Raw genomic sequence first — 16,021 nt, 5'->3', positions numbered from 1 at the left:
GCCGCTGACAGCTGTGCAGGTGCATCTGGCATCCTTGTGATGGTAGAAATTGCATTCCACTTGCGTGACAAATAAAAATACATAATCATTTGGAATTTAGGGAAAAATAAAGAATAACATATAAAGGGGGTCTTACCATAAAATCTACTAAAAGGAAATAAAAGGTTTCAAACTGTATGTTTGTTGTTTATGTGAGTACAACAAAATTGCTACGTGCGTATGTTGATCAAGCAAAAGTTTTAGCCACCTCGTTTAGAACAAATATACTAGTAATGGTATCTTACACAGCATAATAAACAGTACCATGTGAAAGTACAGTTTGAGCAATGGCTTTCATTTGAATGGTCACACACTAGGGTTTTATCCACAGACGTAAAAGTTAGAACCACCTTGTACAGCATAATAAACAGTACGACATGAAAATACTGCTCAATAGCTTTCATTTGAATGGTCATACACCAGGGATTCATCCACAGACTGAAAAGTTAGAACCACCTTGTACAGCATAATTAACAGTACCACATGAAAGTACTGCTCAATAGCTTTCATTTGAATGGTCACACACTAGGGTTTTATCCACAGACTGAAAAGTTAGAACCACCTTGTACAGCATAATAAACAGTACCGCATGAAAGTACTGCTCAATAGCTTTCATTTGAATGGTCATACACCAGGGATTCATCCACAGACTTAAAAAGTTACAACCACCTTGTACAGCAAAGTAAACAGTACCACATGAAAGTACTGCTCAACAGCTTTTGTTTGAATGGCTACACTTCATGGCAGTAAACAACTTTATTGATTTTCACACCAGAATGACAATGTTTTATGGTGACAGCATAGCTATTACATGGAAACCTTGCAAAAAATATAACTGATAAATGAGCAGCATTAGCGAGCAGTGTAATTAGAAGCACTAAACGCAACATAACTATTTAAAAGTTTGTTTGTGTAGCCAGCGTGGCAGCAGGCTCAATGGTAATAAACCTAACAAGATGAGCTAAATAAATTATGGTTGTGGGAACTTTAATTAATTTAAAGTTGTCACTTGTTCTATCACTGACATTTACTACCCAACATCTTACAACCAACTGGCCGAGTATTCTACTCAGAAGCCCTTTACATCTTGAAAAGTTAGTCTTACCTATTATAATAATTTGAAATAATAATTAAAAATAATAGCCTTGTTTGACAATTTGTCCCAAACTTGTGAGGCAATACAAGTGTAATGTTGCTCGGGCTAGATCATGACATTTTGGTATAAATTCTCTCTGATCTTCTTTAAATACAAATCCCAATTAGGATCACCCCTTCACCCCAAGTTTTAAAAAATTCTGATTTTTTTTCAGTTCAAAATAATGGAAAACAAACAGTACTGCATAAAAGTACTGCTCAGTAGCTTCCATTTGAATGGTCACACACCTGAGTGTCACACTTTATCACACGGTGATAGAATTATTATGTAACCTTTAAAACTTGATATTTTGTCTCGGCTAATGAATATCAAGTTATTATCTGCCAGTTTTAATCTTGGCTGATTTTGATAGCTTTGTAGTGTTTCTTCTGTGTGTTTCCATTGTTCCAAATCATTATTTACAGATTTCATTCAAATTGAAGACCAGTTTTTTCAGTAACGAAATCATCCAAAATGACACAATCTAGCCCTTCAAAGACTAAATAAATTTACAGAAAGACAGAATAAGCAGGCTGTATTAATGCTTACATGTGAAAGGGGTTTCACTCCACTATGCATGACATGATTATTTTAAAATGGACACAGTTCAGATTAATGACCACATGTTTATAAAACGTTCTACATTTCTGTACTACAACCATCAGACAGGTGAACTTTTTATAATCTAAGTCACTCATAGTTCCTAGCAAAATGGCTTGAAGGATGATTTATGTAATCACTATGTTAATTACGCTTGATGGAACCTATTTATGACAGCAAAACCTAGCATTAAAGCAATGTAGAAACTAAGCATGCATCTCATCTTATGAGATTAAATAGTGGAGATAACAGAAATGTTCTCGTCTGTTGAACTGACAATGAAAACAAGTGCTTTCAAGCAGGAAAAAAAGCTACTAAATACACTGTGAACTTAAAACGTTCCTAGCCATGCTTGAAAAATTTGCTACTTGTGCTATTGACTATGCAACTTTTAAACAGTGTGAACCCAAGTGACGGGAACAACAGAGGTGTATCCCAGTTTCCCATACAACTGTTGTCCATCGCATACTATTCCATTTGCATTTTACTGCTACCCATTTACACTCTTGGGTAAAGAGAGGCACTGTGAAAGTAAAGTGTCTAGCCCAAGAACACAACATAATGACCCTTGCCAGCACTCGATCCTGGACCACTTGTTCAGTATGCTGCTAACCATTAGGTCACTGTGTCTCCCACAAGAAGAAGAAAACAAAGAAATGAATGAAAAACAGAAAGAAATGAAATGCTTAAAATGCTTGTAATATGTCATTGAGTATATTCTAGCTACAGTGTAAATATCCTTGTGATTTGTTATTTATTAAACTACAAAATAATACTTTTAAAGCTATCAATTTTTAAATCACATAACATACGAACTTTTAAAGCTAAAACTTTTATACAATGTCTATACTAACTTCCCCAAATACAACTTTGATTACCAACACTTTGTGAAAGGGATTCTAAGGCCTGACTGGATGCGAAACAGTGTAAATTTAAGTGTACGATTGCTGGTTTTTATAAAGGAAAGCAGCTTAGCTCTCAGCTAAGTTAGCCTGCAATGTAGATGGACTGTGTCAAGATACGAATTGTGTCACATTGAATTCTCTTACTCTCAGCTGCATCTGGCGTTGCTGTGGAGTTAACAGAGTTTCTCTTGAACTTCGAAGCTGTGAAGCTTTCACAGTTGTCATTTGTGACACTGTCCCTGTTGTTAAATCCAGACATTAACTGGTAGTGTATGTATATACAGGTAGTAATACTCTTTTTTAAGAATTCCCTTATAAAAAAATTATTAGTGTCATGTTGCATGACTAAATGTACGTTATAGGTTCATGGTAAATGTTTTAGAACACTTCTGTAAATCACTTCACAGTGATGTAGGCTTCCTCAATAAAGATTATTACTAATTAAATGCATATGGTACAACAAACTAACAAATAAAAATTAATGTAAACAACTTTTCAAGTCACGTAATCAGTTGGAATAACTACAAAATTGTGAGATCAGTAGGTATGTCCCTTTAAATGGAGATATATAATAGATATTATAAGTTCACTTTTTTATAGTTCTCAGTTCACAAGAAGTCTGCACATTCGAGTGCTCTCAGTAGCTCCTCTCCCTGTAGGAGTGTGTTTTGTACGGGGGCATTGACTTCGGCGTCCCATGTGGTGATGTTTGGAAAGATCCCCTTCCCTTTAGACGCTACCTCATTTGTCACGTAAGCACTTCGTTTCACAGCTGTCGGCACGCCTTTCCGGGACATGACCGGCGATGAGGAGTTGGAAAAGCTTGCTGGTCGACTGTATGAAGTGGTAGCTCTGTTTATAGGTGGTGGTGTCATGGATACACTACCAGGAGACGGAATGCTCTCATCTGCATTAAGCAGCCATGATGATGGAGTCATTGGTGAATCAATGAAGGGAATCTCGACTAATAAGTCGTCATCACAATCCAACCCAGAGTCAACTATTGACAAGGGAATGAATGGCGCACGTTCATCGAGGTTCTCTTCATCATCGTTTGCCTCCTTATCTTTGTCTCCACTAATGTTTTGGTCGTCACTTGGCGAGGGACAGTATGGTATTCTATTCTCAGTAGTGATGTTTTCTGGGGACGAGGGCTGGGGGGTTTCCATGACACCATAGTGACTGTGCAACATCTTTTCGTATTTTTGTTGTTGTGCAATAACCTCTTCGTTGGTGTCCCATGCTACTGGCAGGCAATCCTGCAAACGCAATATCATCACGTTAACTTTTTACTTTTAGGAACAAAAATCAGCTGAATATTTCTCTCTGAAACTTTCACCTCTCATAACAAAACCTTAAAAAGTTTGATAAATGTTTATGGGGTCTGATGTTCCCTAAACCCATCTTTCTCAGAACAAAAGGCCCAGTTTCATCACTCATTGCACTCTGAGGTAAATGTATTTTCCACATACCTGGAAATTCATGTGCTCGCAGTCAACATCCTCCAAACACTGACAGGATTTTTTTGCGATCTGTTTAGTTGAAGCCATCTTGCAGCACGTGTCAAGATTGGTCTCCTTCTTAGGCACAATATCTCCACCTGGGCGCTGTTCATGTGCTGCAGCCTTGAGCAGCTTGGTCCGTTCTTCTAACACAATGGAATGCTTTCTTCGTGTGCCTCTTCCTTTGACGTTTTCCTTTTTTACCACCAGGTCCAGTCCTAACGGTGCTGGTACTGGGTTCAACTGCTCTGAGGACAAAATGTAGTCCTTCTGGTCTGCCCTCCTAAAAACAGAAAAATAAAGAAGACAGAAGGGCTTAGTTATCTTCCAAGAATAACAAAACAATATTTAACAATTATTCACCGAAGTGGAGGCAAACAGTGGTGGATATTTGCCAAGCTGCGAAGTATATATTAGTATAGTATTATACCACACAAGTTGAATAACAAGCGGACCAAAACATAACTTTTGGTAACCAAAGCGACACGGGAAGCCAGTTTGTTTCTCTTCAGCTGCTTGGAGGTGAATAGTACTTTGCTTATTGCAATTAACCAATCAGAGTGCAGGAAAAGCACTATTCACTTGTGTGGTACATACTTTTAATATGTGGATTATCTCACTTTCAAAATTTTTCTGTTTTTCAATGTGATAGTTAAAAACTTACATGATGATGTAATTTGTGCACAGGACAAACTGTGGCTGACATGTCTTGCTGTCGTAAACTATGTTGGCCTTGGTCAATAGCCACACCCAGCCTCCATTGCGCACCAAGAACCGGTAATACTTGCTTACGGACTGTCCCTTGGTTAGCACTATGAAATGAGTCAGGAGAATATACACAAGTTAATAATACTATATGTCACTGCTAATACAATATTCTCATTTTTACCGTCGCTTGCATCAAAGCGTGGAAACATGATGCCGAGTATTAACTTGGCATGACTGGTCATCAAACAATGAAGTCTGGCAGACCGACATGTATTGAACTTTCAACGTCAAGCGACTGCACACTATTTGAGACAGAACGGAACTGTGACACCAAAAGAAAACACCAGGAATATCATCAAAAAAGATACCGTCGCTTGCATCTAAGCATGAACACTCACTCACTGCTGAAACAAGATCTAATTGGGTATTAAACGTGGCATGATTTGTCATCAAACGTTGAAGTTTGGCAGACTGTAACAGCAACTTTCGCGCTTAAAGTTCAGCGCATTCTGGTTTCGAAATGGCGGGAAGATTGGATTTGAAGACTTCTTACGACAAATTGAACCTGATCTGTGTTGATATGCATTTGCAGGTTCACTTGAATCACTTCTGGTGTATAGTTTCGACTATACTCAGTGAGTATTTTGAGCGCATTTTGAGCGCGAAAGTTGCCGTTACGGTTTGATGAAGAATCTTGCCAAGTTTGATAACCAATTAGATCATGTTTCAGCAGCAAGTGTTCACGCTTACCGTGCAAGCCACGGTAATGAAAATTGACTAGAAACTCAACATGAGGCCTCGCCTTGTGAAAAATCAAATAAGAAATGAAGATTAGATCACTTACAGGTCCTGTGGCAGGCTAATGCCGTGTTCAGGTCACAAGCATGTTGAAAGTGGTACCAAGACTTGCCGACAATCTCTGCTGGCGTGAAACCAAGCAGGTCTTTAACACTGTTGAAGAACATAATATATATTTTATGTGAAATTGTGGGCTGTGTTTAGCAATTTTTTTTGTGTAATGGTACTAGTACAAAGCATTAAAAACACTAAAATTTTATTACCAACCTTTCATCGCATGACAGGAAATTCATGTCAAGGCTGTGGCGACTGGTGAACGTTGCTCTGTCGAGTGGAACTTCAAATGTGGAGCCGAACATCAGCGGCACTCCAATGCCAACCAAAAACATGGGGACTTTCTCTTCTTCTCCTGACTCTAATACTCTGGTCTGCATTTTCATGCAACCAGTGCAATGGACCACCTGAGAAAATGGGACACAAATTATGATTAACTATAAAGCCTTTTATGAGCCTAATCAAAACATACCTCTGTAAAACTTTTGATAAAAATGAAAAGGCAAGTGTGACCATTCAGAAACCCTAGTGCGTGACCATTCAAATAAAAGCTATTGAGCAGTACTTTTAAGTGGTACTGTTTACTTTGCTGTACAAGGTGGTTGTAACCTCTGTAAAACTTTTGATAAAAATGAAAAGGCAAGTGTGACCATTCAGAAACCCTAGTGCGTGACCATTCAAATAAAAGCTATTGAGCAGTACTTTTAAGTGGTACTGTTTACTTTGCTGTACAAGGTGGTTGTAACTTCAAGTCTGTGGATGAAACCCTAGTGTGTGACCATTCACAAATGAAAGCTGTTGAGCAGTACTTTTGTGTGGTACTGTTTATTATGCAGTTCAAGGTGGTTCTAACTTTTACAGTCAAATCGAATGTTCTTTTAATGGGAACTTGGCAAATTGCTCGAGCAAATTTGAATTGAAAGTTGCAAGTTGCGACGAGCAAACTGTCAATCAATATTGGAACATTGTGCCGCAACATTGCAAAGTTCCCATCAAAAGAACATCCAGTTTGACTGTAAGTCTGTGGATGAAACCCTAGTGTGTGACCATTCAAATGAAAGCTGTTGAGCAGTATTTTCGTGGTTGCTTGAACATTACTGTGTCGTAACCCAGAACTTGGCCTTACTCTGTAGGTTGATGCTCGTAGGTTAACATTTTTTCCCCTGCTCGTCAAAGTGCTTTTCATGCGCAAGAAGAATGACTTGTGTGGATTCTCATGAGCAACATTCTTTGATCCTCCCTTTAGATGGTTGCTCATCATGAACACAGAATCTGAGCAGAAAAGCCCATCAAAGATTTCCATGTCTTCTAGCGGAATCTGTCCTCCAAGCTGATTGGATAACTCCTCGTGATCACAGGGGTGAATGTATTTGTAGAAACTGTTACCAGTCACTTCGATCTTTTGGGAAAGAAATATGAAAATATTGCATTAATTTTTAGCAACGTTAACATAACATAATATTTTGATTAGGTCAGATAGTGTAATTGTCCGGGTGAGAGTAGTTCTGAACAGAACTGTTGTTGATAACTGACGATTTGATAACCTGAGTGGAACCTTCTGCACCAAATTGAGCGGAACCCTCTGACGTTTCGACAACCTGATATTTCGACAAACTGAGCGACAATCTCTTGACTCTGCAGATGACTTCCATCAGGTTGTCGAAACTTCAGTCAGCAAAACAGTTCTTCTCACAACTACTCTCACCAGGACGATCTGATACTCCTGGGTTAAAACCATAAACTAAAATATTTTAATTGCAAATGTATGATATTTACCTGTGAGAGTCCCATGTAGTGGTTGATATTATCTGACACAAAAATGCACTGACCATCTGGAGTCACAACAAAGACAAAGCCATCCAGTGCCTGAAGGAGTCAAAGAAAACATTAATTTTTTTAAATTGTGAAAATAAGCCCTGGACTGTTGTGTTGTGTTTGTGGGCATGACACTACTCTTACAGTATAAATGGGTACCAGAAAAATAACTATTTGTTGTTAGTTAACCTGACCAAAAAGACTGGGGGTACCCCTGCAACTAGCAATCCATCCAGGAAGGGGGGGGGGGGTGGGGGGGAGTAGAAATACTTCTTGTCGCTTTATGCTAAAGAAATTGTAATCTCTAGAACTACACTATATTGTAGACATGTATTCCGAAATGGTTCCCCTATATGTCTAACCAGTGATGTTTTCAATAAAACAATACAACAATACTGTTAATCTTACCTCCAGAGACGCCTTGTCATAAACTGTTCTTTCTGACACATTGAGAGTTATAATTTTCTTCACATCTGAACAAAACAAGTTGAGATTTAAAATTAATAAATATACAATCAGTGTGTCATACTGCCCGGTTTGGCATTTCCTTATTATTGAAATAGAAAAAAGTTTCTTTTGTGGGAGAAAACCTTAGTTCATGCAAACTGAACAAAGTTCTATCAATCTTAAATTGTTTTGGATTTTATTATAAGAATTGAAACTTTTACTGGAGCTTCTGCCTTTCTCCTCTATAGTTTTAGATTTTTTTTTTTTAGCTACCCTTTTAACTGGTCTTTTCAATTACAAAGTTGTGTGAGGAATGACTTATTAACCAGGCGTGCATGGAAATGTACTAAGATGTCCAATATTTCAGTCCATACTGCCATGAACCTTGGATGATACCGCCACAGTATGGCCCACACTAATAAGATATCACAATGTACTACGATAGACGACAGAGGTTGTGCATAATCTAGATTCATGACTTACAGTTATTTTAAGGAAGTCACAATTCTCACCTTGCGCGACAAGAGAATGAAGAAGGTTTTTCATTTTGATGTAGCTGTTGACCAGTCGCATGATGCAGAGTCTGTCAAGCTGCGATGACAGGCCAACTGGCAGTGGAAGCTGATTGGCTAGTTCCACAAATTCGTCATTTTGTTGTCCCCTTCTTGATCGCGCCGCATCTCGTGACCTTCTCTTCTTCTGGAACTCACTGTTTTGGACAAATTTGAAAAAATAAATTCACAATGTTAAAAGAAAAGGAGCACAAGACAAACACAGTTTAAATTAGAATGTTTCTCTTACTGGGACTGGATTACAATTTAACAATGTTGATTTTGCTATTTAAATAGCAGGGTTGATATTTAAAGAGGCTTTGTCAGGGATTTTACAGATTTTTGAACAGCCGAAATATGTATTTGTGTCGTAGGAAACCTAGAAATAATGGTCAATTTTTAATAGCACTTGCTACATTAGAGCACTGAAACTGTTAACAAGCATCTTTGGCTGCGGATGGCTAGGATGGAAATGGATTACAACTTGAAAGATTATGGCTTAACTTTTCAAGATGTTTCCATGCCTCTTCAAAATATGTGTTCAGAGATAATGTTTTTCATGGGTTTAGTTGCCCACCAATAATTTTGGAACAGTTAAGGTCAAAAATCCCTGTGATGTGGCTCCTTTAGAATGGCAGTAGAAAATTGCCGCATGATTTCCAATGGTCAATTTCCATTAGGGCTCTTTTTTTTACTTCAAACTCTTGTGCATGGAAATGTGGAGCTAATGCTAATAAACAATCATTTAGTGTCCTCAAAAAAGCTCACCACATGTGCCATTGTAATTAATTAACAATTAAATATTTTTCACGTTTTTGAAAATTTCATTTTTCGAAAAAACATGTTTTTTAGAACAACCAAGGTCTGCAATTTCCTGTAGGTAAGACTCAATCAATGAATCATATTTTGGCTTGCATAACTTATGTGCCATTATTCCACTGCACAAGTCATTTTTGCCTTTTTTTAAAAAAAAAATACTAAATTTTTTATACCAGTAAGATTTAAACAAACATTTACTGCAATTTGCATGAAAAACAAATTGATATGTCAACTTGTAGGCAAAATGTTATGGCCTACTCAATTTGCAGACTTTTTGGCAACAAACTGTTCTCATGAATATATATTTGCAATGTCTTACAGCAAAAATAACAGGTTAAAAGACGCAATTAATTTTAAAACTAAAGTCGATAACAATTGATGAGTTTCATAAATGGTATAAAGATTTCACAAGTGTACTATATATTTCCCTCTCCTAATAAATGTGAAATTTACGCTTTTATAGTATGAGAATATCGAGGCATATACACAGGAGTAGAAAAGATAAGATTTTATGGAACAAACAAGGAGATTTTTTTGTTGTTTTTGAGTAAAATTGATTGTCCAAGTCGGCCATATTGCTTCCTTTTTACGCAATGTACCATATTTGGGAAAACGGGAATTTCTGAAGGACAGAATGTACTTTTGCGTTTATCTTTTCAACAAAAACTGCAATTATAGCAGTGAATGATGTTTACACACCAAGATTTGCTAACTAAAAGCACCATAAGGCAAATAATTGCTTGCCAACATCGCCAAAATTTCACCAATCATATGTATATGTTTGAAACAAACAACCTTTAAATCTATTGTAGACACATTGCGTTTTATAAACTTCACATAAAGCAAACATTTTCCCCAGTTTTTATGGTGTAAATTAGGTAACACTTGTGTTAGGTTAGGAAAAAGTCATTCCCGAATAATTTTACACCTTGTACAAAACGCGATAATTGTAAATTTGAAAGTCACAAGTTTCCGATCCGCCATTACATCACTTAGAATTTACACAATGGAAACCTTACTCTAATCTTGCCGTTTCAGTTCTGCAAAGAAATAAATCACAATTCACTGCTCTAGAAAACCTTGATGGCGTATTCGAAATATGCTGGAAAACATCAACTGCGCAGTCTAATAAAAATATATTCTTTCGAACATTGATTTGTGGGGTGCCTTGGGAAAGTTATGACCTCAGAGATTTGCTCCCCGAAAGTGACAAAAAAATTATCTCAAGGAGATTCTTAATCCCTTGAGAATCGCTATTCACAAAAGACGATAGCTAATTTTCACGTTAAAGAGGTAGTGGAACACGCATACCTGTTTTTGAGTGATTTGGATGCCATATTTTTTGCTGACAATGATCTTCCCTTCGATTGATGGTTTGTAGCAGACGTAGTCGTTGTTGTTTTGTCCTGCTTAGAAAGTCTCGGCACAGTCTCAAAGCTCTGCCGAGGATTGTGCAAAATACTTCCTTGACTGAAAGGTCCTACAGGATTGAAAACAAACGGTGCAAAATCTCGTCTAGTATCCGTTCCCAGCTGTAAAAATCGTGGACAATTCCTGCAAAGCAAGAATAGAAGACATCAGCCGCCATTTGCAATATTGGTTCTCCATTGTAAATTTCCACATCCAGAGAATATCCGCTTCGAATAATAAAACTTTTCTTTCTCCTTCGTCAACAGATAAAGAAAACACCCACAAATGGACAAAAGGGCGTCCAGACACTTACTAAATCTCTTCTGTTATGAATTTTACGTGCGTGTTTCGTCGATACCTCGATTGCTCGATTGCGTGATAGCTTTGGAAGCAGAGCGAAGTTGCATCGCGGTCTTGAAAACTCTGCTACGTGCCTAGCATATATTTGAATAAATTAGCATAACAATTTCCATTGTTTCCGGGTCAAAGTTGTTTTGCATTCGCATTTGAAAAACATTTATGGTATTTACCTTATTTTTAAGTAGAACCAAGCAAATTTATTTATCATTCAAATGTAACTCATGCAGAATTAAAAGTGCGAAAACGTCTCAAACATCCAAAATTTTCACTATTTTATTTTTTCCCGTTTTTCTTCAAAAATAGGCCAGCAGTATTTTTTTCGAAAGCCATTTGTTAAATTGACCTAGATGGTCAAACAAGATTATGACGTCTATATAATACCGTGCTTTTAGCTTGTGCATATGTAAACATAAAAATGTCGATAATTTTGCATATTTTAGCGCTTGCAGAGATCGCGTGATATCATATGAGCCAGGCGTGAGCACTCTTTCAATTCTACTCTCCAATGAAGATTTTAATTAAGAAAGTGTATTTCTGCTGCTCGAACGCCAAATCAACAGTGCAAAACCGTCTGTATCTTCGCCTCGAGAATGGTCGAGCTCCCTGTTTACCCTTGTTTACTTCACGGCTGGATGTTCGGGTGCTTAGCGCACAGATGCTAACCAATCAGCACTCAAAACGTGGGCGTAGCCGGGGGGTTGTCCAGTGACGTAAAATGAAATTCTTTACGGTCCGCGCGCAGCTCTGAAAGTCAAGGGCACAACGCGCCGGTCAAAAGCGGTATTAACTGCCGAAACTTGGCCTACAGGGTGCGAAGGGTACAAAAACTTTTAGATTCCAATGCGTACCGTTTTATTTCGTGCCAAAAGCCTGTTTATTTAACGAGAGGCTCCCGTGGTAATATTTCCAAATAAATAAAATAAAATAAAAAGGAATTTGCAGTAGTGGCTCTTCATCTATTGTTTCCAGATCGAATTGCAATGCGGAACGCACTGAAAACCTGTTCATTGATCTGAAACACTTTGGTTTCAGTTTAATGACAGAATTAAAATAAAAGTGGTGCAATAAATTCGTAGAAAGATTATAAGGAACTCTTGAAACCCTTTCAGCGTGTACCCATCTCCTGTAAGAACTTCCTGCCTCGGCGCGGCACGTGCGGCGCTTTTTATCCTCACGTGGGTCACGTGCAGGATTTTCAAACTTAGCGGGGTGGGGTGGGGGCCTCGGAAGCGTACATTAAGATATTAGTTTCGCCAATTTTTCTTCTAAAAAGAAGACAATTTAAAAACATTTTGACTGCAAAACGCCACAGAGCCTAGTCCAGTTTTGAGTGAGGTCTTCCGCGTCCTGCTGGCTTTTGGCCTACAACATTTGTGAATGTGAGAGAAACCTTACCTAAAGAAAACATTTCGTAGTGTACAAGGTTCTTGTTTTAAACCGATATCTCAGTTTTCAGATCAAATGTGAGCATGTAACTGTGATGGGAAGTATATAGTCCAGTTGTCAATGTTTTTAGTTTTCCATACGTTGTCAGAAACGGGAGGAAAGTTCAGTGAACTTAACATTGGTAAAAGGAAACTGCCCCGGTAATAAATGACCTTGGCTTCGGTAACGCTTACTACTTCCTCGCGGGGTAGGGTAATTAACATATGCAGTTGATTTTGACAAAAGTAGCTTGACTAAAAATACTTTTCCGTCATCTATTTAAAGTTATGATTTAAAGGACCTCAAAAGTAAACCCTTGTAAAACGCCATTAGTAGTTTGATTTTGTAGAGCAAGTACAAAAGTAACAGGAAATTGTTCTTCGACATTGTTAATGAGTGACAATGGGAAACGTGGTTTTTTTTTCTGCGTTTTCGTAACTTCAACTCGGATTCATTTGAAGTTATACACAATCTTTACTGTGATTTTTTTTATATAAGAAAATTATTCTCAAAACTCCTTCAATTTTAAAATTGCTTCAGGGCACACTGTGTTGTTGTTTTTCTGCTAGTTTCTAAAACCGAGAGGGACTGGTAGCTAAATGAACTATTTTGCATAAATTATCGAATCGTGTTCGTGTGCACGTCCTGCTTGTTGTCAATTTATACTAATTATACTAATTTATGCATCTGTTAATTGGACCGTAACAACAAGATTTTGTAAGCTATGCTTTGGGTGGAAGAGATTAAGCCGAGTTTTTGTTGTAGAATGCAAAAAATCCTTTACTTTTTCATAAGCTGATGATTAATGAGAAGTCCAATTTAGGACTGCGAAAAAAGTTGATACAATATTGTTAGATTAGACATAGGTAGTAGTCCTCTACTAACTATGGATTAGATTGTGCAGTTGCATGACCAATTCAACCTTCTTTATTATGTAGCCGATACATCTCTGTAGACTTTGCGCGTAAAAAGCACGTTAGAGATCCAGCATGCTAGCAAAACTTGAGCCTTCTTGTTTGCTGTTGTGAGCTGCAAATGTCAATGGACAGGCAGTGCCAAGTAAACAAAGCCTTTTCTCTGTTTTCTTTTCCCTAAGCCTGGTTCTCATATAATCGCTCCGATCGTTTCTATCGCCTCTGACGCTTCAAAAAGTTTTCTTGCGATCGGGGCGACTATATGAGAACATAACACAGGCGATCGCTAACGTCTGCAGCGAATGCAGCGATCACGATCTCTTGGATCGCCCGTGTTTTATCCTTCTAGCTTTTCTTTCCCTTCTATGTCGTAGAACTGCATTAACTGAGAAGATAGGAGGCCACGGTTTTGCTCTTTCATTGAGGGCTGCCATTACATTACATTAAATCTAGGGCTAAAATGATTGTTTTTTCGTAGGTCTTCGCTCAAACCAGGCGACCGGGACGAAGATATGAGACCCCCCGATCGCCTACTACTTGCAAACGATCGATGCGATAGAAACAATCAGGGTGATCATATGAGAACCAACCTTTATCTGGGTCCTGAATTTAAATTGCGCAATAGAAGACTGCGTGCTATTTACACCGCTTCTTATTAAAGCGTGAACACTTAAAATATGTCTGGAATGTTCTTTGTCTTTTAACCAATCACATGCGAGAACTTCAGACCGCAGAAACCACAAACAACGAATGGGTTTCCATCGGTCACGGAACAATATTCGGTTCTCGTTTCGCTCCAATTTACAAGTAAATACCAATTGTAATTCCTTCCTTTTTGAGAACATTCACTGCCCTACTGAAGAATAGGTTTGAGTGATTTTTTTATAGAAAAAATTGAAAAACCGATGCGCCCGACGCTACGATTTACCCCACTTGCCGCCAACTTTCAAAAATTGTAACGAATTCGTATCTGCAGTTACCGTTCGCCTGATGGCAAGTTACAATTTGTACTGAGGTAAGCTTGCATTTTCCGGTTTTTATCTCACCCCAACTATTGTAGCAGACCTAAACACTGTTAGAAGGAAGGTTTGTTTCTTCGATAACAGCGAAACGATAGCGGGAAGGAAAAGCGAAAATCAAACGATTGAGCGATTGAGGTGTTTACTGTTTACTTTGCACCAATCACGCCAACATTTTGAATAATTTTCCTCTGGAGCCTTTGCAGTTTGCAGTCTTGCGATCACGGAACCTCTGATTGCCTAAGGGTTGAAATCGTTTGCCGAAATAAATCGAATCCCTTGTTCTACCGAAAAGATTTACAATCAGTAACGAAAACTCCACAATTTTGTATTTTATATTCGGTTTATCGGGTTTACATCTTATGTCTAGACGTGTCTACAACATACTGCATGCACTGAACCATGTCGTATAACGTCGCTAGAGAAACCGTCCTTTTTTTCCTTTCAAAAATCCCTGAAACCATGTTCTGGATGTGGCCGACGATACGAAAGAATAGCAGTTCTTTAAATTCTTCAAAGACAGAGCGTGTATCATGAAACAAAATAAGAACTAAAGTTGCTCCGTGACCGATGGAAACCCATTTGCTGTTTGTGGTTTCTGCGGTCTGAAGTTCTCGCGTGTGATTGGCTAAACACAAACATTCCAGACATATTTTTTAGTGTTCACGCTTTTATAAGAAGGAGTGTAAAGCGGTTATGTCACGATACATTAAAAATATAAATTATGCGTTACACAGAAATGCCTTCACACATACAATTAGAAGGAAACCTCAAAATGACAGTTTTCTAAGGGAGCTTTCCGTTTGTCAAAACCGGCCGGCGGGTCCTGTACCTTCGAATGTAAAATTAATGGGCCTTTTCCACGAGATTTTCACCCCAAGCCACCACAACAGTATTTAATATTTGTACATTGACCGATTTGACAGGACATGTCTGACTAACAACGGAATTCTGTTCTCGAATTTACTGGTCTGGCCTGCCAGTTCTACCAAATGGAAAGCGCCCTAAGACAGAAATTGAATTCACTGAAGAGGTAATGACAAACCAACGAGCGGTCCGTACGGACAGTGTAGTGTTTGATACAAATGTGCTACTCAGGAAAATATTAATACCCAACCCCCCCCCCCCCTTCACCCCAACATCCAACTTCTCTGGAAATTTCGGTTTATCTTCATACTTTATGTTAAAAGTTTAATTGTGAGACCGCCTCCCCCCTCTCCCATCAGAATTTCCAATGAACCTCTGTGGGGTGGGTACAAAGATTTTCTGGAATCACAATAAAATATTGTTAGCAAGCAAGTAAGAAAAAAATCACGGGTTACACAGGAATGTTAGAAGTTGTATTGTCAGTGTTCAACATAAAACGCGAACAGTTTAATACTCGTGATAATCAATCACGATCTCGCGAGGTTAGCAGTGAATCGCTTCCTACCACTCGAGCTACGTAGACTCTACAAACTCCAAAATGGCCGATGAAGGGACAAATGCATCACGTGATAAATGACGCTCGCAGCAATGTA

At 38.2% G+C, this 16,021-nt stretch overlaps 2 protein-coding genes and 1 long non-coding RNA gene across 3 annotated transcripts in view; 1 reads left to right on the top strand and 2 right to left on the bottom strand.

Moving 5' to 3' along the window:
* The window catches only part of LOC144629934 (inhibitor of growth protein 1-like), a 212,108-nt gene that overhangs the window by 3,407 nt on the left and 192,680 nt on the right, over positions 1–16,021 (top strand). The gene's annotated exons all lie outside the window — the stretch shown is intronic.
* LOC144629939 (uncharacterized) overlaps positions 1–16,021 on the bottom strand; it is a 168,501-nt gene that overhangs the window by 39,816 nt on the left and 112,664 nt on the right. The window lies entirely within an intron of this gene.
* On the bottom strand, positions 784–11,208 carry LOC144630646 (hypoxia-inducible factor 1-alpha-like). The gene is made up of 11 exons (XM_078489014.1): positions 11,097–11,208; positions 10,685–10,927; positions 8,516–8,712; positions 7,965–8,029; positions 7,518–7,607; positions 6,868–7,140; positions 5,955–6,148; positions 5,734–5,840; positions 4,846–4,993; positions 4,152–4,464; positions 784–3,938 (listed from the first exon to the last, which is right to left on the bottom strand). Exons 2-11 carry the CDS (start codon positions 10,708–10,710, stop codon positions 3,288–3,290), a joined length of 2,064 nt encoding a protein of 687 aa, XP_078345140.1. The 5' UTR covers positions 10,711–10,927; positions 11,097–11,208; the 3' UTR covers positions 784–3,287.

Source organism: Oculina patagonica, chromosome 11 (genome assembly GCF_052425735.1).
Source record: "Oculina patagonica isolate OP01 chromosome 11, crgOcupat, whole genome shotgun sequence".
Taxonomy (NCBI): domain Eukaryota; kingdom Metazoa; phylum Cnidaria; class Anthozoa; order Scleractinia; family Oculinidae; genus Oculina; species Oculina patagonica.
The sequence above is the reverse complement of the archived record's forward strand: the minus strand, read 5'-3'. Positions and strand labels throughout refer to the sequence as shown.